This window comes from Lemur catta, chromosome 14, assembly GCF_020740605.2.
Source record: "Lemur catta isolate mLemCat1 chromosome 14, mLemCat1.pri, whole genome shotgun sequence".
Lineage (NCBI taxonomy): Eukaryota > Metazoa > Chordata > Mammalia > Primates > Lemuridae > Lemur > Lemur catta.
The window spans coordinates 65,782,068-65,808,055 of NC_059141.1; the positions used below are offsets into that span (position 1 = coordinate 65,782,068).

Here is a 25,988-nt window from a genome sequence, read left to right on the forward strand (position 1 = left end):
TTCTGGGGCGTACACTGCCGCAAAGCGGAAGTGCAGCGCTTAGCGGGTACCGGCGCCGGAAGGTCAGCGTGTGGAGGTGGTGGTAACACGGGGCCTCCCGCTGTTACCGAGGAGCAGCTGCCCAAGCCGGGACTGAGGCAGCGGCGGGAAGAGACAGGCAGTTTGCTGCGACGCCATGGAAGGCGGCGGGGGCAGCGGCAACAAAACTACAGGGGGGTTGGCCGGCTTTTTCGGAGCCGGTGGGGCCGGTTACTCGCACGCGGATTTGGCTGGCGTCCCACGTAAGTATCGGGCCTAGCTTACTAACATTGCTGACTGGTTCCTGCGTCTACACCGAACGTGAGGTGTCCCCTGTTTTTTTGTTTGTTTTTTATCTTGCTGGCGTTCACAAGCCTCAGTACCAATGGTGGGGCTACAGCCGCTCTTTCAAGATCAAACGAGGTTTTAGGGCCTTAGATGCCCGTAATTGACTTGGACTTGGGAGATGATGCGTGCTTTCTTCAGTTTATATCTAAGTCTCGTGCCTTTTGTTCATCACACACGTTCGTGTGTGTTGGGCCGTGTGCTTGACACTTGGGTTAAGAGTAGAGCTCACATCTGGAAGTAAATGTATTCCAAATAGCAAGCCTGTGGTTAACTTTTTAGCACAAAGTGATATACTCTAAATCCCAAAGTAGCCGTCAGGGCAAAACTCTCTAATAATCTGTGCAGGTGAGAAATATATATGAATTGGGACAAGCCGGGAAACCATCTGGAGGAGCTGGGAAGTGACCTTGACTTTAAAGGTGATTTATAGACATGAAGAAAGAAGCCAGGTAAGAATTATAGGAAAGGAAATATGCACAAGATCAAGGATGCAGAGGCATGTATTCCCTGCCTTTGCCTCTCCGCAGTCCATATGTATTCCAGGTCTTTGGGACTTTGTGAATATTCAACTGGATAAATAGAACTCGGACCTAAAGATAATAGGCACCTGATGGTGGATAAGGCATCTACAAAAGTATTTTCTATTTTGGGAATCCTTGTAATATTTCTCTAGGTCTTTTACACTCAACAACAACAAGTTCTTTTGTGTCACCTGTGTCAAAACTGAGTCTAGAACACAGTTTTTTATTAGTCTTAGAATCTCTGAGTTTCAGAGCACATAAAGCACTTGCTACCTTAATGTGACAAAGTATTGTTATGTTAATTTGATTAAGATTTGAAGGTAAGTTTAGAGACCAGAGGATGAACACCATTCATTGAGCCCCTACAATCTGTCACTACTTTCTAGATGCAAGACTGAAGTGGTTTAAAAATAAAGTGATTTCTTGTTTTCATGGAGCTTACTTAATACTGAGGTGAGCCCATTAACATAAAAATGTCACAGTTAGTGATAAGTACTATAAAGAAAATTAAAACAGAATCATGGGGTGGTGATAAGAGCAGGAAGCCATTTTAGAATGGGTTGAGGAAAACAACTCAGGGGAGTTGATTTGAGCTGTGACCTGAATATGATATAAATGTTTGGGAGGCAGGTGTCCAGGAAAGTGGCTAGTGCAAATGCCCTGAAACAAACTTGGCATGTTTGAGGAACAGCTGTTAGGCCAATGTGTCTGCAGAGTTATAAGAGAGTTAGAGTGATAGAAGATGAGATCACAGAGGCAGGGAATGGCAGCTAATGTATGGTTTTATAAACCATAGTGAGGAGTTTATATTTGATCACACGTTTAGAGGGAAGCCATTAGGACTGATTTGCTTTTCTAAAGAAAAAGCTGGGCATGGTGGCATGTACTTGTAATCCCATCAGCTCAGGAGACTGAGTGAGGCAGGAAGATTGCCTGAGCCCAGGAATTGGAGGCCAGCGTGGGCAACCTAGCAAGACCTGGTCACTTAAAAAAAAAAAAAAAAAATCACTCTATTGGATTTATAGAAAGTGAATTGAAGGGGTGAGAGGAAGCAAGGAGTAAGGTAGGAGTTTGTTACCATGAGATTTATTTATTTATTTTATTTTATTTTATTTTATTTATTTATTTTGAGACAGGGTCTTGCTCTGTTGCCTGAGCTAGAGTACAGTGGTGTCATTATATCTCACTGCAACCCCCAACTACTGGGCTTAAGCAGTCCTCCTGCCTCTGCCTCTGTGCGTCACCACTCCTGGCTAATTTTCCTATTTTTTGTAGAGATGGGTGTCTTGCTGTGTTGCTCAGGCTGGTCTCAAACTCCTAACCTCAAATGATCCTCCCACCTCAGCCTCCCAAAGCACTGGGATTACAGGCATGAGCCACCTTGCCCTATTGCTGTGATATTTGATGGTTGGACTAGGATAGTAGTGCTAGAGATGCCAGTAAATAACACGGTTCAAAATAAATACTGGAAATGGAACTAACAGGGCTTTCAAGTGATGAGAAGGTAAGAGTCATGGGTAATGGATAGATTTGTAAACAATCAACTGAGAAACAGAAGGATCCAAATATTAAAATTTGAGAAAGTTGATTTTCCTTGATAGATTCTATGGTTTTCAAAATTAGTGGAATTCAGTTCTGGCCCTCTGAAAGTTCACATTTTCTTTTGCACTAACCCTCATCCCTGTGGTAATGACCCAAGAATTCTCAACTGTTCATGCTAAATCAACTGTTAGCACTAACATCTGAAGGAACTATCTTGAAATATTTATACATAATCACATACACAGAAACCAAATCACTGTATTTCCCATGGAATTGATTCATCTCTTACAAATCTTATTTTGCAATTTGCAAGGTTGTCAAGCATTCTTGTAGTAAAGAAATTAGCTTTATAATTGGCCTGGGCTATGCTTCCTGCTAGTTTGATCATTTGATCTGTGTTATTGCCGGTATCTTATTGATGTTAGAGCCTGAGCCACCAGTGCAAGACCTGGTTTGGGATTGAGGACTCCAGGATGAGTCAGCCCCCAAACTGACAGATAGGATAAAACTGGAAAAATTTGCACGTTCAGTGAGCCTGTAAAAATAGCAAAAATCTTGTAACGATGACAAGGTAAGTTAACTCTAAACGAAATAACTTGAAGAATTTTGTAATATGACATTTTATTTTCTCTCTAGTGACTGGTATGAACCCTCTGTCTCCTTATTTAAATGTGGATCCACGATATCTCGTACAGGTAAGATTAAGATTTTACTAGTTTGGTCCTTTATCTTACCATTTTTTTAAAAAGCCAAGTACTTATACTGATGAAGTATGACATACTTCTGAAGGCACTAAGTCCCTGGTCTCCATCCACCCTTTTTTTCCCTCACAAACCCTAGGGACTTGGCTTACATCTCTCTCAGTTAACTCCCTTCAAAGGTTTATTTTTTAAAACTAACAGAGAATTAATAAAAAGCACCACAATAAAAATTCTGGGGTAAGTAGTTAACAAAGTTTGTTTTTAAAGTTGTTTGCAATCTCAGGGTACTGGACTAAAACCTCAAAAGCTTCAAAGAGTAAAATCTCTTTGAATCCAAGATACCTTGAATATCTCAGGAAAGCAAGGTTGATTTAACATGTGAAAATTAATATACTATGCTTCATCAATTTATAATAAAGCATTAAAGGAATGAATACAGAACAAAAACCACATGGTTATCTCAGTAGTTTCACAAAAAGCATTTTAAAAAATCCACCACCCCCTTTATAATTTAAAAAAACACTCAAACTAGAAATAGAAGGGACTAGAAATAAAAATAGAAGGGACTTGTTCAACCTGATAAATGACATCTACAGAATATCCAAAGCTAACTTTATACTTAATGGTGAAAGACTGAATATTTTTCCCTAGATCAGGAACAAAACAAGCATGTCAACTCTCTTCACTTCTTTTCAACATTGTCTAGCCAGGGCAGTTAGGTAAGAGAATGAACTGGCATCCAGATTGTAAAGGAAGAAGTTAAACTATCCATTTGCAAATGACATGATCTTATCTGTAGAAAATTGTAAGTAAACCACAAAAAACTATTGGAAGTAATAAACGCGTTTAGTAAAGTCAGAAAATACAAGGTCAGTATACATAAATCAATTGCATTCTTATATAGTAGCAATGAACACTCCGAAAATGAATTGCAAAAACAATTCCTGGGCCTCACGGTGGCTCACACCTGTAATCCTAGTACTCTGGGAGGCTGAGGCGGGAGGATAGCTTGAGCTCAGGAGGCAGAGACCAGCCTGAACAAGGGTGAGACCCAGTCTCTACTAAAAATAGAAAAAGTAGCTGGGCATCATGGCCCATGGCTGTAGTCCCAGCTACTTAGGAGGCTGAGGCAGGAGGATCACTTGAGCCCAGGAGTTTGAGGTTGCAGTGAAGCCACTGCATTTTACTTGGGGTGACAGAGCAAGACTCTGTCTCCAAAAAAAAATGATGTCAAAAAGAATAAAATACTTAGGAATAAATTTAACTGAGGTGTAAAACTTACATTCTGAAAACTTCAAATTAAAGACCTTTAAGAAAAATGGAAAGACATTGTTAAAATTACGTTACTCCCCAAATTAACCAACGGATTCAATGCAGTGCCTATCAAAATCTCAGCTGGCCTTTTTGCAGAAATTGACAAGCTGATCCTAAAATTCATATGGAAATTCAAAGGACACAGAATAGCCAACAATCTTGAAAAAGAACAAATTAGAGGACTTACACTTCCCAATTTTAAAACTTACTACAAAGCCATAATAATTAAGACATTGTGATATTAACATAAGAATAAATCTATAAATGGAAACAAATTCAGAGTCCAGAAATAAACCCTCACATTATTTACAGTGTATTTGTTTCCAACAAGGGTGCCAGGACAGTTAGGTGGGGAAAAAAATAGTCTTTTCAACATATGATGCTGGGGACAACTAGAATCCATACACCAAAGAATGAAGTTGGACCCTGACCTCACCGTATACAAACATCAACTCAGAATGGATTAAAGACTTAAATGTAAGAGCTAAAACTATAAAACTCTTAGAAGAAATCATAGGTGCAAATAGTTGTGACGTTGGGTTAGACAATGATTCTTAAATGTGACACCAAAAATAAGTGATCAAAGGAAAAGTTGATGAATTGAATCAGAATTTTAAAATTTTGTGCTTCAGACAACACCATCAAGAAAGGAAAAAGTGAACCCACAGACTAGGAGAAAATATTTGGAAATTGTATATCTCGTAAGGGACTTAAATCTTTAATTTTCTAAAAACTCTTAAAACATTAATAAAAAGACAGCCCAATTATAAAGTGGACAAAGGGTTTGAATGACATCTCCATGAAAGTGGAGATATCTACTTAAATAGATATGTCTGTGAAGATACACAGATATCCAATAATCACATGAAAAGTGTTAAGTGTCATTAATTAGAGAAATGTAAATCATGGAAACACAATAATATACCAGTTCACACCTGCCAGAATGACTGTAATCAAAAAGACAGACAATAACAAGTATTGGTGAGGATGTAGAGAATTTCAGCCTTTATACATTGTTGGTAAGAATGTAAAATGATACAGCTGTTTTGGAAAGTAGCTTTCAAAATGTGAAAAATAGGATTACGTTATGACCTGACAATTCTACTCTTAGGTATACTCAAGAAACCTGTCAATTCTACTCTTAGGTATACCCAAGAAACCTGACAATTCTACTCTTAGATATACCCAAGAAAGTTGAAAACATATGCACTCAAGTTGTTAATGAAGGTTTGTAGTAGCATTCATTATTCACAATAGCCAAAAAGTGGAAACAAACCAAATGTTCATCAACTGACAAATGGATACACAAAATATAGCATACCCATATAATGGAATATTATTTGGCAATAAAAAGAATGAATTATTGATACATGCTGTGGCTTGAATGAACCTGGAAAACTTGCTAAATTAAAGAAGCCAGACCATACACTGTATGATTCCATTTTTATGAAATGTCCAGAATAGGCAAATACATAGACATGGAAAGTAGATTAGTAGTACCTAGGGTTGAGGGTAAATGGGCAGTGACTGCTAATAGGTTAGAGGTTCTTTCTAGGGTGATGAAAATGCTTTGAAATTCATTGTGGTCTCAGTTGCACAACTGAGCATACTAAAAACCGTTGAATTATACATTTATATGTGAATTATATGGCATATGAATTATATATCAGTAACTCTGTTACATAAATTTTTTTAGGAGTAATGGCTGGATCTTTTTGTTTCAAAGCTGAATCACTAACAGCATTTTACAGCTGCTCATTTCTTCTTTGGGAAATGTGTTCAGATTGAAGCTAGTTGATGATTAGGACCTTACTGGTTTCAAGCTTTTATTGCTTTTGCAGGAAATGTTCTTTAAATATTATCTTTTAACATTGGGTGTTTATTGATTTTTATTTTAAAAGTACCCGTCTGTGAATTGTTTACTCAGAATTTCAAAACTAATCACATGTATTTTGCTTAAATGTTGAATCCAAACTTGAAAGGTTGTAGTCTAGTTCTAGTTAAAAATACAATACTGTTGTGACCCTATACTGGCATCTTCTATCGGAATACTAGAGGGACTTCAGAATTGAAAAAGTGTTTTCTAAATTTCATTGTCTCTGTTCTTACAAATAATCATGGAAACCCTAAATTTAAAGATGATACCTTGATAAAAATTACATTTTGTGAAACATTTTTCCATACTTTTGAAGGTTAAAGACATCTTAAATAGTACCTGTGAACTCACCATATAGTGATTTTTGGCAACAGCTATTATCTGAGGCACTGTATGTAGTTTCTCTTGATAGTGCTTTTGTATTGTCACTACCCTTGCATCCTTACTGAAATGTTTTAAAAATTAGATTAATAAATCTTCCTTTTGTTAGCCCAGATGAACATCTGGTATAAAAACAAGGAGAGTTTAAATATTTCTAATGTTCATAGTGTCATCCTCTTGAAATTACATGAAAATTTCACATAATCTTGGCCTTCTATTTCAGTGAGTACATTGATGCCCGTTCTTGGATTCATTTCTGTGTTAGCAAACACTGGTACTTAGGGTATTTTAGTGACACTCATGTCCTAGAGTGTTCGCAGTACAGGTTTAATGAGAACTTTTCAACATATCTTCCTTACATTCAGTGTGTTAACATACTTTGATATTGACCTTGTTTGTATGTGAATTGATATGCATTTGTTTGAAACCCTTGTAGTGTTTTTATTATGGTTGATGCCAGTCGAAGAGTGACTTGGTGCTGACATGCACTTGTACTAGCTTGATAGTGTTCATCACAGCCATTTTCTTTTTAATTTCCTATTTCTGGATTGAAGGATAATTATGTGCCTTATCTGATCAAATATAGCATTTCTAAAAACCTCAAACAAGAAGCACAATTTAAAACTAAGTCATTAATTTAAAAGTCAAGAAGCACCCAACATTTACAAAACTATATACAGTGTACATGACATGGGATCTATTCAGAGTTTGCTTGTAATTGCCCAACAGACTATTTTTGTGTGATGAGAGCAGATGTTCTTGTTTACTTGTGCAATTTTTGGTGAGAACGTGTGCACAAGCTAGAAATCAAAAACCAATGCAGAGCTACAGTTTCCCTGATGAGGAATGCATTTACTGACATTCAGTATTTGCCACAGGGATGTGGGAGAAGTGTTACTTGTTAGTGACCTCTACTGTGTTAACTGTGGCATGCTGTGTGGTTTTTTTTGTGGGTTTTTTTGCCATGGGTGTGTACTATCCATCAGAGGCTTGCATTAACTATTTTTGCATGGAAAGCTTGGCAAAAATGAATTTGTTTTTCATAAAGGTGTATTATTAAAAATTGATCATATTTTGCTCTTAGAATACCATTTCTCAACCTAAGATTTTTGAGTGACGTTCTAGGGGTTCATGCCAAATTTTGTGTATGCGTTTACTAGAAAGAGAGTCTATCTAGTTTTTGAAGATTATCTAAGGAATATATGCCCCTCGAACAGTTAAGAATTATTAAGGGGATAATTTGCTCTTGCATGACTGATCCAAACTGTTGTGCTTAAATAGTTTTTGCTCATTTTTCATGATCATTTGGTTTTACATATAGTAAAATGATGCTCAGTAAATAATTGGCACAGAATGAAAATTTCTTTCCTGATTGATAGCCTGTCAGCTATTACTTCTCACAGCTTTCAGTACGCCTCTCTAGAGCTGTCCTTTCTAAAACTTTCTTGCACTGTTGCTTCAGATTTACACATTACATACAGTCTATCAGATTTATGTTATGAAGGAAACAAAGTTCTGAATGAGAATCCCTCTAAGGACTAAATCTGTGTTTTGTATTTCATTTCACTTTGATTTAGGTGTTGCTATTGCAGAAAGTTTTATTTTTGTTTGAGTAAGTATAGTTGAGTTTGAATTAATTTAAGGTTTTACCTTCTGTAAAAAAAAAAAAAAACTACTTAAAAAATGTAAATACAAGCACTGAGCTTGGCTTTTGTTATTACCGCTTTAGGATACAGATGAGTTTATTTTACCGACTGGAGCTAATAAAACCCGGGGCAGGTTTGAACTGGCCTTCTTTACCATAGGAGGATGTTGCATGACAGGTGGGTGTAATAATTTTTTCTTAAGTGTCCTCAGTCCAAATAGTTGATCTCAAAAACAATTAGAATATTGGTTTCAGGATTTTTTTTAAAACATCATTATTTACATTTGTCATCTGTTTCTATTAAACATGAAAAAGAATCAGAAGAGCAGTTTTGTTTCTTTGTTTTACGACAAAGCTGTATTATTTGGATCAATTGTTATGATTTACCAGGGGCTGCATTTGGGGCAGTGAATGGTCTTCGGCTAGGATTGAAGGAAACCCAGAACATGGCCTGGTCCAAACCAAGAAATGTACAGTAAGTCCCATATAATCTGATTTAATGATGTTCAAATACTAACCTCTGCTTTGTTGGTTTGATGAGTATAACCATGAGATTATGTCTTTTTTTCTGTTTTTAATCTTACTCAAAAGGAATCAAGGAATCAGATAACCAAACCGATCCCTTTTTAAAAAAATGATTTTTTGAATCAGTGTCCCTCACTTAGCTAGTGCTACCCTAACCTAACTTCTCAGGTATACCTGTTCTGTTCTCCAAACCTGTATGACGTGCTTTCCAAATTGCTGAATGGCCAATATGAATTTTTGGATTGTTTAGGAGCACACAGAACCATAGGACATGGTAATGAAGATACAGGCAGCATGTAAGGGTGACAGCTAGAACTGCAGTCATTTAACTTGAACTTTTACTGATTTCACTATTTCTGAAATGGAGAGCCATGGAAATTTTAAATAAAATTCCTAGAACTTAAAGGTATTTTTAAGAGGGTAAGACAGTCTTGTCTCAGGATCTTGAAGTTTGCAAAGAAGGGAAAAATACAATTAAAAGAGTTGGAAAATGTATATAATGGATATCTTCACCTTGCTTAAGAAATAAACACAGCGAGTCCCTGTTGATATTCCCTGAACAATATGTTGTTCGGTTTTGCACATTTTTATACTTAATATAACTGGAGTCGTGAGTATGTGTTCCTCCATTGGTCAAAAGTTTAAGACCCTTTAACCTCCACCTTCCTTATGTAGTGTTCAGCCAGCAGATGGCAGCAACTGTGCTAGAATTAGACCTTAGGAAACTTGAAGGCTTGTCAAGTTTTCTATATCCCTGTTACTGTGTGGGTTGTTGTCCTTGCTTTGCCAGCCAAGATCCTTCAATGTTTTTATTATTTGTTCCTTGCTTCAATAATTTCTTTTTTAATTTTTGTATCATGGGGAATTTTGAATTATACAACAGTAGACAAAATACATAGTGTAATGAATATCTGTGAACCATAATCCGTCCTCAACAACTGTCAGCCATGGCCATTTGTCTCCCACCTTGTCCTCCTCTCGCATCTTTTTGAGACAGATCCCCAACATCATATTAAATATGAGTTTGGAAGTAGAAAGTCTCTTAGAAAAGATAACCTGCTTTCTTTCTTAAAATAATGTTATTAAAAGCTTGTTACAAATGAAAAAAAGTGCCAAATTTAAAATATATTAGTAAATACGTAACATAATTTAAAACAATATACTTCTCTTTGTAAATGTTACTGCTTTTTTAAAACAACCTTTTAGAGGTGATACAAATTTTTGTTACTATAGAGCATTAATTAAATGAGTTCTTTAATTCATTAAACTGAATGAATTATTTTAGTCTTTGTTATTGTACTTCTATAATTTCCAGCAGTAGTCAGCTGTCCGGACAGAACCATTCCTGTGATGGTGTTACACTGCTGGGAGAGGAATGTCTTGTCTTCTTCATCCAGTTGTCTCCGTCACTGTTCTGGTGGCGCCTGGCACTGGTGCAAGGCAGAACTGTGCTTCCTTGAGAGTGTGCTAAGCATTCACCTTGACTGCTTAGTTCTAGGCTGGGAGCAGACACTGAATGCTTTCTCCATGTGTTCTAGTTAAATGGCTGAGTCCTTCTCTGTAATTCTACTTTATATTCTGTATTTTCATATTCTTTACTTGATTCTCTTTAATTGTTTGGGTTTTTTTTTTTCTTTGTCCTGGCACAGGACTCACTCCTATAATCCCAGGACTTTGGGAGGCCAAGGTGAGAGGATCACTTGAGGCTAGGAGTTTAAGACATGCCTGGGCAACATAATAAGACCCCATCTCTACAAAAAATTTAAAAACTACCTGGGCATGGTGGCACATGCCTGTAGACCTAGCTACTTGGGAGACTGAGACAGGAGGATCACTTGAACCCAGGAGTTTGAGACTGCAGTGAGCTGTCATCACACCATTGCACTTCAGCCTGGGCAGCATAGTGAGACCCTGTCCTCAAAAAAAATTTTTTTTTTTGCTCAGGCCAGTCTCAAACTCCTAGTCTTAAGTGATCACCCTACCTAAGCCTCCAAGTAGCTGGAATTACAGACATGCACCACCATGCTCAGCTATCTTTAATATTCTAAGTACATTCTCCCCTCCCAAAAAGAAAATCAAGCTAGCATGTCATAGTTACAGTGGCATTTTTTTACATAGGTCAGTATGTAAACCTCTTTATAAAATACATTCCAGGCTGCCATTCAAAGCCTTATATATTTAATAACTATTTAATAATTTTACAACATCAGTAATAATAAGAATTTTCCTCAGTCATTGCCTAAAGTCTTGATTTATGTAGCATAAAAGCCATCCTTACTGAAATCCAAGGAGGTATTAAGATATATCTTAAAATTAAAACTTTGGAGCTTGGGTCTAGGCATTTTAAATGGCTACTATTATGGAGTTTTTTTGGTTTTGTTTTTTTAAGATTGCTAGAATTAAATAATGATCCTAAATACAAATTCTTTCTCTCTTTTTGCCCTGGTAGGATTTTGAATATGGTGACGAGGCAAGGGGCACTTTGGGCTAATACTCTAGGTTCTCTGGGTAAGTAGAGATCTCATTTGATAATTAACTGTTAACACAAAGAATGAATGTGCAAACGTATCATGAACAGTTTGATCAACCAAAATTCTGGTCATAGGATATGAAACTATTATGTTTACATTCATTCTGGTGACGTAATGTATTAATAGGTACTGTTTAGGGAAAGGTCATGAACTACGTAAATAATTGAGGTACTAATACTATTTTTTAATGTTTTCAGTCTTTTTAAACACTGCACACTTTGCTTTGCAAGCAGGACACAAAATAAAATCATGTTTTAACTAAATGAAATTCAAATAATTTAGGTCCAGAGCAAAGAGTTTTGTGCGTTAGGCAAGGTTCAAGGTCCTGCAGTGAGACGTGTTGGATAAAGCCAACCCTCTTGCTGTGTTTTCCTAATAGCTGTTCAATAGTCTGTTTACCTGAGTAGATTTCGAAGACCTAATTGCCAGAGTTGCAGTAGGTCCTTTGTAGATAATGAAAACATGTGCAGTTCTAGGAAAGGGGTAATTTAGTAGTGCTTAGTCAGAACGAAATGCTTTCATACATCATATCGTTTATGAATGATTGGCTCTTTTATTACTGATGACTTGTAATAGCCCTCTTATGGCACTTATGCCCTATCATCCAAAGTTTTCATAATTTATGAACTTAAAGTCTGGAAATCTTAATCTTAAGTTGTGGCAGATTAAACAAGGGAAAATATAGACAACTCATTGAAAAGATAAAGGGGCTTCTATTGTGACACAGTAAGATCCTAGCCTTATCATGGAGCTTGGAAGCAGTACATTTTCATACCACAAAGCCAGTTTCACATTTTGGATCCTAATAGATGGCTGCTTCCATATGTTGCTCCTGCCTGCATTCCTTCTATACTACGTAGTCACCCTCCTCTGTTCCTTTTTGATTGCTTATATACCTAATCATCTATCTTTGCCCAAGACTTTCTGGGTTTTGGCACTGTAAGTTCCATGATCCAGGAAACCCCTCAGTCCTGGACAAACTGGAATGGCTGGTCATCGTTTGTGTTCCCATTGTAATATGACCAATCACAGTGTTCTGCTCATGATCAGTTTCAGTTAAATAAATTGAATGGGAAGATGAGCTTTCATAGAAGTATAAAATACCACAGCAGAGGAATTGTAAGGCTGAGCTTGGTTTGCAGGGAGTGGTCAAGTGTAGCTATAATTTTAAGAAAGGATAAGAAAAAGGTTTAACATACTCATTCCTGATAGGAATCTGTAAAGGCATAGAAGGGTGGTTTGAGGGAAGATCTTTTAAAACTAAATGATGCTAGTGTTAAAGTTCCTAATGTTATGAGAATCAAATGTCACATTTTTTAAAATTATATTTTTTTCTTATAATAGAAATACATGTGTGTGTTTAATCCAAAGTACAGCTATTACGGGTAACATATAAGTGAAATTTTAAAATATTCTTCCTGGGAATTCCCTATGGTACTTTCCAGAAATAGCTACTATTGATGTTTCTTCTGGATCTTTCCATACATTTCTTTCCATAGCCAGTTAGTCATATACTCATGCATACATGTACCTGCTTTACATATTAGTGAATATAGCTCTTCATGATATTTGCTTTAAGGACTATGTAGTATTCCATTCTGTGGAAACTCCATTCCGGATCAATCCGCATAGTACAAAATGCTCTTGATGCATGGGCATTTTATTTGTTGCCAGGGTTTTGCTTATTAGAAACAGTGTTCTAATGATCACTCCGTATATCTTTGGATAAATTTATCTAAATATTGCCATACTGACTTTGTGTGTTGAAAAAAAAAAACTTTTTTCTCTCTGCTCTCACACTACAATAATCAACACAGAAGGCTTCTATGACCAGTTATGTGGGACTATTTATCCACTTACCAAGTAATCAGTTTTGTAAGTGGATACCAGCTGAGTTTCTTCTAATTCAGTTCAATTATGACACCATCTATCTGGAGATAGCATCAGACCACACAGGTTAAGGACTCAGTTCCACAAGACTGAGCCCCACTTCCGATGCTGATTGCAAACCCCAGGTTATTTTGCCTGTGCTTCTGACTAATCAGCTATAAACCAGGGTTCCCACAGCCCTTTCCTTGGGTTTGATTAATATACTAGATCGGCTCACAAAACTCAGAGAAACACATGCTTATGTTTACCAATTTATTGTAAAGGATATTTTAAAGGATACAAATAAACGGCCAGATGAAGAGTTGCATAAGGGGGAGGTCTTTAAGGGTCCCTGAGAACAGTAGCTTTCGTTCCCTTGGAGTGGGAGTGTGCCACCCATCCAGCACATGGATGGGTTCTCATTTACCTTCCTGCAAAGCCTCCATGAGTTCAGCTATCCAGAAGCTCCCCATACTCCATCTTCTTGGGCCTCTATTGGAGAATTCATTGGGTAGGCATGACTGAAGCATGGTCAACCATGTAGAAATGTGATTGGACAAAAAGGGTGTGATCTAATACTAGTAGACTGAGGGGGAAACCCAGCAAGGATTGTCTGTTCAGATTCTTGGGCTTTCTGTGCAACATTCATTCCTCCTGGGTATGAGGCAAGACCCCTCCTAAAATGGGGGTCTTAGGACCTACAGTCAGACAAGATAGCTCAAAGAATTTCTTTATGGGCAGCTCCAAGACAGAAAGGTGGGAGGAAATTATATTTTTAGTTTCTGTGGCCTTCCTTGGGGAGAAAAAGGATTGGGTGAAATCAGGGCAGAAGGAATTCAGAGAGAGACTCTGTTTCCTGAGGCCTAAAGCAACCTAACTATTATAACAAGACTTTCACCTTTATTGCTCTAAAGCTGTTCCAAAGCTGCTTCAGGAACAAAAGACGAAAGAACAAATACTTTAACGAGTGATATGCTTATGTTTTAGTCACTTTAGAAATAACAAGGGCCATGGGAGTTATAAGCCAGGAACTATGGGTGAAAACCAATATATTCACTTTTTTGTGAATGATATTATAATCACTTTTTTGTCACTAAGCACATCCATGTCCCCTTTAGCTTTGCTCTATAGTGCATTTGGTGTTATCATTGAGAAAACACGAGGTGCAGAAGATGACCTCAATACAATAGCAGCCGGAACCATGACAGGCATGTTGTATAAATGTACAGGTAAGTACTATTGAATTGAGAGCTTTCTTGTAGTACATTTGAAGTATGCTTTTTGTACCGTGGTTTTCAAGGAAACTATACTTTTTTGTAGTATTATCTCATGTTCTAACTTTGTCTTTATTATGGTTTGTTTTTGTTTACACATAATGTAAAATTTATCATCTTAACCATTTTTAAGTGTACAGTTTAGCAGTGTTTAAGTGTATTCACATTGTTGTGCACCTGATCTCCAGAACTTTTTCATCTTGTAAAACTGATACTGTTTACCCATTAAACATCTCCTCCTCGTTTTCTCCTCCCCCAGCTCCTGCCATTCTTGTACTTTCTCTCTCTGAGTTTGACTTCATTAGGTGTCTCATATAGTGAAATGAAACAGTATTTGTCCTTTTGTGAGTGACTTATTTTACTTAGCATAATGTCCTTAGGGTTCATCCATGTTTTAGCGTGTGTTAGAATTTCCTTCCTTTTTAAAACTAAATAATATTCCATTATATGTACGTATACCATATTTTGCAGTTGTGTCTGCCAAGGGATGCTTGGGTTTCTTCTACTTTACTGGCCATTGTGAATAATAATGCTATGAATATGGTTATGTAAATATCTCTTCCTGATCCTGCTTTCAATTCTTTTGGATATATACCCTGAAATGGGATTGTTGGATCATATGGTTTGTTGTTGATTTTTTTTTTTTTTTTTTGAGACAAAGTCTTGCTCTGTCACCCTGTGTAGAGCACAGTGGTATCGTCATAGCTCACTACAAGCTCAAACTCCTGGGCCCAAGGGATCCTCCTGCCCCAGCCTCCCAAGTAGCTAGGACTATACACATGCACCACGACGCTCGGCTTTTTCTTTCTTTCCTTTTTTTTTTTTTTTTTTTTTAGTAGAGATGGGGTCTTCCTCTTGCTCAGGCTGATCTCGAACTCTTGAGCTCAAGAAATCTTCCTGCCTTGGCCTCCCAGTGTGCTAGGATTATAGGCATGAGCCACCATGCCCAGCCTTGTGGTTGATTTTTGACGTTAAAAAGATGAGATTCTTTTCTGTATTTTTCATTCATTTTATTGTTGTTTTTATTGTTTTATCTTGGACAGACTAAGCAATGGAATATTCAGAATTACTGGTTTTGTTTTAAACAATAATCTAACTTAGGAGGTCAGCATGTTAAACTATCACAAGACACACACAAGGCCAAAGCCTAAGAATGACTTCCCCTTAAGTCAATTTAGACTGTGTTATTACTATAAGAATCGTACTCTGTTGGGAGATCAACATTATGTTGCTATCAAGCATCAGATAGTTTTCTTTTGTGATAAGTTTGTAATAGTTCAGAAGCAAATGTCCAAATAATGCCTAATTTAATTTTTTCTTAAGTTGATTCATCTTTGGTCACTTTTCTTAACTTTTATTTTTATCAAAATAATCTATATAATTTTTAAAGTCAAGGTTATTATCTTTTTAAAATCTAAAAGATTTTAATGATGCACAACAGTCTATACTTACCATCCTCACTGTAATTCTCCGTTCCCAAAGGCAGCTACTTTAATTCTTTGCTTTACCTGCATTTTGCTAAATAACATGATTATCTTGCTATCTCTTGATTTTTTCCATCTTGGCTATTGTCTGTTGACTTCCTTCTAGAAAAACTGTTAAGTCCTATAAGAATTATATAGAATGTGCTTATGGAAGAAAGAAAGTCACATGCTTTGTATAGGTCATCTCATTTATCAGTCTCTAAAGGGAGTAAACTGGTGTATTGCTTTATAGCCAAAGAAACTGAAATTCAGATAAATTACTTTCACTTGCTCACACATCTCTTTCGTGGCCTAGTGCTAATCAAACCCTAGTCTGACTCCAAAGTCCATTGCCTTTTTCACCTTACCAAATTGCCTCCAGGATAGAGAAATTGGGGAAATTTCTAGAAATTGGAAAAGGAGTAATAGCAATTGAGCTGGGCCTTAAGGATGGACCAAATTTCAAATGATGTTTGGGCATATGGTATGCATAAGGAAGGCATGGGAGAAAGTCTAGAGAGAGAGTTTAGGCTTAGAGTGTGGACAGCTAGAGTGAGAAGTTTAAAATCAGGTTGGAAGACAGCATGTCGTCAACAGTTTTGGGACAGGGAGTATTAGAATCATCCTTGGGGAAGATTAACTTAGTAGATAAGATAGAAATAGAAGCCTAGAGTCAAAATTGTCAAGAAAAAAATATTACAGACGTTCAGGGTTTATGATAAGGGCTTCAACTCAGGTGATAGGTGGTAAACTTCACAACTGATGAAATGAGGGGATGATGAGACACTAGAAGGCTGTTGCCTGCTTTATTGTTTTCTCTCTGTTTTGTTACATTTTTGAATTAATATATGTGACTTTGAATAGCACAGCAGCTAGCTGTCTTGGGCTTCCTTATCACTGCCCAGTCCATTCCTTAACTTGCAGTCTCTTCGAGGCAAGACTAAATTCACTGAAATATCTCAGTTGTTTTTTTAACTCCCCATGGTACTGTGTCCTTTGAGGACTATTTTTGCCAGTGATTTAGTTGTTGGGTGATTGCTTTTCTGTGGGTGGTAGGAATTGTCCCAGATCTCTTTGAAGATCTTAGGAAAGTTTTAGAGGGGTTTATAAACCCTGAATTATTAATAACATCTCCCAGTATAGACTGTACTCAGGAAAAGAGTATAAACGTTTTAACTCTTTGGAAGTTACAATAAACATTTCCAGGCTTATGATTAAATGATAGTGCTGATATTTAGAAGTTAATAATAATCAAAGTCCAGTGAAGCCAGGTTCTTTACAGTGGCCTGTGAGGCTCTCTACCTTCTCTATGATGTATTGTTCTCTGGCTACTTTGATGACTCCAGATTTACTACTCTTCCCACTGCCTTTTTAACTCCCACTTCAGGGCCTTTGTTCTTGTTGTTTCCATTTCCTAGAACGCTCCTTCCAGACACCTACCTCACATGCTGCATCATCTGTCTGTCGTTGTTCAGATATCTCCTCCTTGAGGCTTAATAAGCACTGTAGTACAATTTTGCACATATGCTTCAGTTAGTTGCAGGATGAGTTGCTGAAAGTTAGACTACCTGAGCAAAGGATCTACATGTTTAAAATGTTAATAACTGATGCCAGATTGTCCTTCCAGGTACTTGCTTACATTTGCCAGTATTAAGTGTCATCTACCATTGCACTTTTTAAACCAGTTGGTGAAAAATATTAATGTTTTACTTCACTTTCCCCTATTAATGTTTTACTTTGCTTGTGAGATTGAGAAACTTCTATTGTTTAATGGTTGTTTATATTTCTTCCCTGAAGTACTTTGTCATACCCTTTCTCCATTTTTTATTGGGTTATTGGTTTAACTGATTTGTTGAAGCTTTTTATATATCATAGCAGTTATCCCTGCCTATTATATATTTTACATGAATTTTTACTAACTGGAAAAATGTGGATGCTTGTAAATAGAAATAAAGAAGTCATCAAGAGGTTCTTTCTGGCATGTGAAGTGTAATCCCAAAGGCCTGGCATTTGGTTTGAAGAACTGGATTTTTATTTACTTTGCTTTTGTAAACTGACTTTCTTATGGAGGGCATAGGATTAACATGTCCCAGGGTTTTGGGGAGGGAGGGATCGCCCATATCTTTTGGTTTCTGAGGCTTTATTTCCTGAAAATATGTGGCTAGGCCAATCTAAGATTCCCAATCTTATTGATGATAATAAAACTTGAGCTGTTCCTGTTCTGGTAAAATACTGGTCATTACTGAATGCATTTTCATGTGCCACGAGATGATTCTCATATTAGGGAATCTATTAATGACATTTCATACCTTCTGGAAAATATTTACATAGTTCATTAAAGAATCGTTAGACCAGAACCCAAATCATATTATCAGAGTTCTTCCCTCATTGGTCTGACAACTACCCATTTTCTTAGGTATTCTTACGATCTTTCTTTCTGTTAAAATATCTCCATACCTATTATATTGAAGCTTTTTCATTCTGTGCTTCTTCCTTTTTTTTTTTTTTTTAATTTCTATTTTTGAAGAGTACAGTGGGAATTGGAAATATTTTAGGTCAGCAGGAATTAGCCATTCCCTAAACATGAACCTCTTTCCTTAATGGTTTGTGCTGGTGCTATACTAAAAGAGTGCCTAAGGTCTTTTCCAAATCCATGAATCTGGAGGTTAGAGTTAAATTGGTATTCCTGCCACACAAAATTCATTTCTGTGCTCTGTCTTCTTGGGTTTATTTTAAACCAGAAATTAATAAAAGATACTGATTTGCTTTTGCTAGAGTGATGTCAGTGTGTTGAGCTAAATTATTAAGCAAGCAAGTGTAAACTGATGTTGGAATTCTGGGTCAGCAGATTACTTACCTCCTGTGTTCCACAGTTGCAGTGGAAATTCAAATCTACTTGTCTCTTGTCATAGAATTAATGAGTATTTTTTGCTTTTTCTCCTCTGAACCAAGAGCTTCCTCTTCCATAATTTACATTGAAGGTGTCTCAGGCTGTGTTATGTTTATTACTGCAAGAAAGTCCTTGACATAGAGATTTAGACTCCCATTTCTTTTCGTAGTATCAAATATTCAGCCTTTTCATCTCTATCTTATAAATATACTTTGGTGTGTTTTAAATTACATGCTAGTTCAGTACATTCTTACGTTCAGGGCTGCCCTAAGGAAATAGCGTAGTGGCTTACTTACCTTGTGTAAGAAAATGGGGAGTGGGGCCCAGAGTAAGGGCGGAAGGGCCAGGCCCTCTCTGGCCCTGTCCTCTTCCCCTTCCCACTCCTCCAAAAAGAAAAAAAAAAAGAAAAAGGAATATAGGGGGTTGGGAGGGCTCAGCTTTAGCTTCCATGCTCAACCTTTGGTCTAGAAACACCTCCCACTCAGCTCCAGCCATTTGGCAACATGTGTAATTAGTGTCTTCCGTTTATTCAAAAGAAACTGGAATCCCATATTTTTGTGTGAAGTCTCAGTTTTTTGAATATTGATTAGATCTTTTTAAACAGTTTGGGCCAACAAAACTTGCTGTCTGAGTGCCACCCTTGTGCTGCCAATTAAAAGTTTAAATTTGTCTGACCCTGTAGACTTCCAACGTGAAAGAATTGTTAGATTTTTAACAAGGTTGTTCTATGCCAAGGTTAAATTTTGCTTACTGTCTTGCTCTACTGGGAGCTGTTTTTGTGAGTACATGTGCATGTGTGTGTTGCAAGAAATACGAGCTCTTGAGTAAAATTTGAAATGCAATCCATTTTCAACAGAAAAAGCCTCTTACCCTTAGATATCTCAAGAAAACTTGGATTTTATAATCCTTTTGAGACTTCCTCTTATGTCTATGGAGTAAAAGTGCTGCCTGATATTTGTGATGGGTAGATTACTGAAAAACAGAATTACTCAGCTAATCAGGTGACTAATGCACAACAAAGCAGTCCAACAAATGAAGGTACCTTTCAGAGGTATGAATATAGAACATATATAGTTAATTAAGCCATTTAAAGCAGAAGTGTTATGAAAAATTTGGAAATATTTCACTACCTATTTAACCTTTTGAAAAAGGTCGTCTTAATACTGTGCTCATAGCCAGGTGTGGTGGTGTGTGCATGTAATCCCAGCTACTGGGGAGGCTGAGGCAGAAGGATCACTTGAAGCTCAGGAGTTATAGACCAGCCTAGGCAACATACTGAGACCCCATCTCTTAAAAAGTTTTAGTTAAAGTATTGTGCTCATCTTGCGTATGGTGGTTATCACTTTATAGGGTTGTGATGCATTTTAAATGAAACAAGTTGCATTACTTACAGCTGAAAGTATAACTATAATTCAGTGAATGTTAATTCCTTTTCTTAGAACAGAATTTGATATTCGATCTTCACCCAGGCCATTTCAGTCCAACTCTTAAGGCCATTGATTATTCTTTAAAATTGAATGGTGTTTAGTACATTCATGTTTATAATAGCATTATTGACAATAGCCAAAAGGTAGAAACAAACCAAGTGTCCTTTGTTTTGTGTTGTGTTTTTTTCTTTTGTTTTGTTTTTTTAATCAAAGTCTTGCTCTGTCACCCAGGCTGGAGTGCAGTGGCATCATCACAGCTCACTTTGGCCTCCAACTTGGCCAACTGAAGCCATTCTCCGGGGTCAGCCTCATGAATAGCTGGGTCTACACATGCACCCGCCCAGTTAAATTTTTTTTTTTCCACTTTTTGTAGAGACAGGGGTCTCACCATGTTACTACCCAAGTTGGTCTCAAACTCCTGGGCTCCAGCTGGGATTACAGACATGAGCCACTGCACCTGGCCCCAAGTGCCCATTGATGGATGAATGGATACAAAATGTGGTCTATCCATACAACAGAATATTATCCAGCCTTTTAAAGGAAGGAAATTCTGACACATGCCACAATATGGATGAACAAGGACAAATGCATGGTTCTACTTATATGAGGTACTTAGAAAAGTCAAATTCAGTGGCTCACGCCTGTATCCTAGCCCTCTGGGAGGCCAAGAGGAGGATCACTTGAGCTCAGGAGTTTAAGACCACCCTGAGCAAGAGTGAGACCCTGTCTCTACTAAAAATTGAAAAATTAGCTGGGCGTGTGGCACATGCCTATAGTCCCAGCTATTTGGGAGGCTGAGGTAGGAGGATCACTTGAGCCCAGGAGTTTGAAGCTGCAGTGAGCTATGATGACGCCACTGCACTCTGCCCAGGGCGACAGAGTGAGACTTAGTCTCAAAAAAGGGGGGAAGAGAACTGAACTCCCCTCCTCACAGCCCCCCTTTTATATAAAAATAAGGAAAACTATAAATAAATGTATGTCAAATTCAGAGACAGAAAATACAATAGTAGCTGCCAGGATGGGACGAGTGAGGAGTTACTGTTTAATAGGTCCAGAGTTTCAGTTTTGCAAGATGAAAGACTTCTCTGAAGGTGGATGTTGGTGATTATAGCACAACAGTTTGAATGTACTTATTGCTGCTGAAATGTACACTTAAATGGTTAAGGTGGCAGATTTTACATGTATTGTACCACAATTTTGACAGTTAAATGGTCCCCTCAAAATGGGATTTAGTAGCCATCTCAGAAGTGGGTTAAGGCTGTTCCTTTAAACCAGGGGTCACTAACTCATGCTGGGCAGCTGCCTTATCTGTTCATTGCCTGAATGCTAAGAATGTGTTTTATATTTTTTAAATAGTTACATTTTAAACATTATGTAAGTACCTACATAATGTCCTTTGATTCTCAAAGCTTAAAATATTCCCTGTCTTGCCCTTTTAAGGAAGATGTGCTAATCTTGGCTCTAAAGTAATTGTCATTTAAATGTGCTAGCTCTGCCACTAACCAGCTCTATATCCCACTTAAATATTCTCGGCTCATTTTCCTGTGTTTAGGTAATATTTGCCCTATCTCTCTGGAAGAGTTGTGTAAAGATCCAAAAGATAGAACACAAGTCTTATGTGTGCTTTGCTTTGTAGAGATTGACCGTTGGCTTTATTTGGTTACTCTCTGTTCAAAGCAAGTATATTTACTGACCAACTTCCTGTGCTTAGTTGATCAGATTTGTTTAATTACAGAAAGCCTAAATTAGGCCCTTAAACTTTTTATCAAATCAACCAGTTGGGAAACCCTGGAATTAATGGAAACAGTTAAAATTAAAACATGGCTGGTATGTGATAAAAGGCTCCCCTTGAGTTAGGATTAGCTATGTGTGGTAAGTAAATCACTGATGTTTGGTGTCTTCTTGCTGGAGATAATTTTTTTCTATCTGACCTTTAAAGAAGTAACTTCATTGATTTAAACTAATTTTTTGTTGCATTTTGGTTAGAAAATAGAAAGCTTTCTGGGAAATAAATTATTCTTAAAAGACACTTAATATGTTACTGATGTCCCAAAGAGCTGTCTTGTAGATCCCAATGTCTTTATGTTACCACTAGTGTCTATGCCAAAGAGGATTCCCCAGAAAGCTTGTTACTTGATAGCTGAGAACTGGTGTGAAAATACTTCCACAAGGGCCACATAGAAACCATGTTCTTGGCCGGGCGTGGTGGCTCACGCCTGTAATCCTAGCTCTGGGAGGCCGAGGCGGGTGGATTGCTCAAGGTCAGGAGTTCGAGACCAGCCTGAGCAAGAGTGAGACCCCGTCTCTACTAAAGATACAAAGAAATTATCTGGCCAACTAAAAATATATATATACAAAAAAATTAGCCGGGCATGGTGGCTCATGCCTGTAGTCCCAGCTACTCGGGAGGCTGAGGCAGTAGGATCGCTTAAGCCCAGGAGTCTGAGGTTGCTGTGAGCCAGGCTGATGCCACGGCACTCACTCTAGCCCGGGCAACAGAGCGAGACTCTGTCTCAAAAAAAAAAAAAGAAACCATGTTCTTAAGACATGCAAAGCAAAGGGCCAACTAGAAGCAATAATTTGCAGCTCTTTCCAAAGTAGTGACCAGACTTCACACTCCTGTGGATCTGTTAATGAGTAGAGGTCCAGAGGCGTTAGTCAGAAGTTGAATGTTTGGTAGGAAATAGTGTCTGCAAAATTATTGTGCTTTCAGTTACCTAACCCTTGTCATTTTTCTACTAACAAACAGCGTGGTAAGGGCACGTCGGCTGTTGCTTTATGTTAATTCAGAACGGAGCTTACTACGTTTTGGCTACCTGTTTGAAAGAACCTTCATTACACTCAAAGTTTAGGTCTAATAACTGAGCCTTTGCCCTGTGGTTGCAGGTTCCTTTTAGGGTTTATTCTCCTGTGCCTCACAGTTTATTTTTTCCACTTTAGGAATTTGGTGTTATAGTTTACTTTCAGCCCTACAGCTTTTTATTGACTTACAAGTCAAAAGCAGTGGTTGATCCTAATTATACTGAGCAGATTGTTTTAAGTTAGCAAGTTGAGTATACATTGAGTATACATTTTCCAATTTTATAATTTTTTAACTACATTGAATACAGTTGCAAATTCAACTGCCATGCCTACAGTCTAAAATACAGCAAGATGACATAAAGAGATGATATGAAATTCAAGGACATACCTCCCATTTACTTTGATTAGTGGGTTGTTTTTTTTTTTTAATGTTTTGGTCCCTCTACCGCACACTTGACAGCTGTTTATAGATGATGTCTGCAGTTTCTGTTTGGATCTGTTTGAGAGAGATAATTGTGGCACTTCGTGAAAACCTAAGAAACACGTAAGCAGGTCAGCTATCAGAAGTGTTCAGACTGGTCTGGAGGGAGTGGTCCTTTAATCTGTCAGCTGAAGCCATCTGGGAGGACACTCATTGCAGAAATGGTTAGTCCTGAAGTGTTTGAACTCAGCAACATCACTGAATTTCACGGACTTGACTAACACAGAGCTAAAGGACCTCTAATAAGGCAACCCCTCCTCCACAGCTCCCCCTTCGTCTCCCTGACACATGATGTGGAACAGATATACCTTAGGAACAATGTTGGCTAAAGTTATGGTCCCTACTTGTTTGTGGAGCTCCAAGAGAACATCACTTTTTAAAAGCTTCTTTGGACACCCCCATTCCTGGGGGGTTTCTTAGCTTGTTTTTTCTTCACTTCATAATGTTTACAAGACTGGCATTTTCTTTTGGGAGAAATTTATTTGTAGCTTCCTCTCATTTAGACTTGGGAGAGTATTTTTAAATAACTAATTGAAACTTTTGTTTCAGAATTTCAAATGAAATGCCTATTGCTGATCTTTTCCCACATGAAAATTTGTTCGTTTGTTGTCAAGCAGAAATAGTTCAATGTCTAGTTCCTGAATTTCTTTCAGCTAGTGTGATGCTAGGTCCCTCACTGCTCATCACTTGTGGGAGGTTGATGCATCATTGCAGGAGTCGGGACAGGTAGGGGTCATCAGCGCCTAGCTCTGAGCTTCATTATGGCCCGTCTTCTCACTGTTGCTTCTTGAGTTTTCAAAGTCAATATTTGAAGGACCTGTCCGGAGTCTTAAAGGTTGTTAATACTGTTTCCAAATAGGGTGTCACCTTGCTTTCATTACAACCTTAAACCCATTGACAGTGCTAGTGAAGTTCTAAATTACATGGCTAGCAGGAAATGATTGAGGCTGGAACTTCAATAATAAATTGCTATTAGGAACAAGTTAGAAAGTGGAACAAAGATTGTGAATATGAAAATATAAAATTGTATACGGACTAGGCAAGTGGTTTGGGGAATTTATTTCTTGGAGTTAAGTCTTGGTTTCCTTATATGACCTTTAAAACTGATTTATTCTCCTGTTTGAGATGGAATATTTATTTTAAAATGGTGTCTCTCCATTTTATAGTACTTGTTTATCCCTTTGATGCTAGGGTACTATGCAATATAAGTCTATTTCAGTTTCTTTTTTTCCCTTCTCTCCCAGGTGGTCTCCGAGGGGTAGCACGAGGTGGTCTGGCAGGACTAACACTTACCAGCCTCTATGCACTATATAATAACTGGGAGCATATGAAAGGCTCCTTGCTCCAGCAGTCACTCTGAAGATTTTGCCAACTCAAGAATGGAGGACACTTCAGTAGAACAATTTATCAGTCAGTCTGGAGTTATTCTCGTCTACCTACAATTAATTTGAAAAATTAGAGATTCTGGTTTGCTGTGATGAAGATCATGAATGGGTGGCCAGGATTGGCACTCTTTCCAGCCATTAGTGGGTTGAAGCCAAAACCCTTTGGTGGCTCACTGAGTAACGTGGTTCTCTTCTCCTTCAGAGAAGACCTCGCACCTACCTGTTCTCTCTCCTCCCCACTGAACTGGAAAACCACTTACTCTCAGAATTCGGGTCATGCCTGTTGTCAATACTATATCAGCAAGTCTATTCACTGAATGACCAGAAACTGTAATGTTGCACTGTATTCTGAATAAAGGGTAAAAATAGAACCAAAGTTATAAATCCAAAATAAGTATAATGTCTCCATTTAAAAGCATCTACCTGGGTATAAAGTAAAAGTACTCTTGGCATTTTTTTCTGTCCCAACTAGGCCAAAAACACAATGTGTTTTCATATTTGGGTTGAAATGAAGGGCTACTGGTGGCATTCAAGATTTTTCTCCAGTAGAGTTGACACTAAACATCACGGTATTTCACTTTAACCATTACTCTTCTAGTGTGCTAGAACAGTCTGTCCAGCATCATGCTTAATTCTGTACATATGAATTCACTCCTTACTGGGAATAATTTAGAGCTGGATGTTTTTCAAGAAGCCTTGGGAAGACTAAAGGAAATTAGGATAAGTTGTTTAATTTCTGAGTTTATTTCCACAGAATGAAGTTAGTCATATATAACTGTACTGTAGGTTACACACATATATAATACTCTACTAAAAACCTGGTAGTTACATGTATGAAAGAAAACAAGGGCCTTTTTGGGTGCATCAAGTAAGAGGGAACCTCAGCATAAAGGCACTGAAATTTAGCTAAAGTTAAAAAAAATAAAACAAAAAACTAAGTTTTCAAGAAAAGACTGAAAATGGAAGAATAATATACCTGTTCTTTGCTAATAATT

General features: G+C 37.5%; 1 protein-coding gene and 1 non-coding gene across 2 annotated transcripts; both read left to right on the forward strand.

The window, feature by feature from the left end:
* Positions 1-4: 4 nt before the first annotated feature.
* On the forward strand, positions 5-25,382 carry TIMM23 (translocase of inner mitochondrial membrane 23). The gene is made up of 7 exons (XM_045567985.1): positions 5-281; positions 3,066-3,124; positions 8,431-8,524; positions 8,737-8,821; positions 11,321-11,379; positions 14,390-14,500; positions 24,853-25,382. Exons 1-7 carry the CDS (start codon positions 176-178, stop codon positions 24,966-24,968), a joined length of 630 nt encoding a protein of 209 aa, XP_045423941.1. The 5' UTR covers positions 5-175; the 3' UTR covers positions 24,969-25,382.
* On the forward strand, positions 10,182-10,385 carry LOC123650499. Its single transcript, XR_006739367.1, has one exon. It is a non-coding gene; the product is annotated as a small nucleolar RNA SNORA74 (small nucleolar RNA).
* Positions 25,383-25,988: the final 606 nt, after the last annotated feature.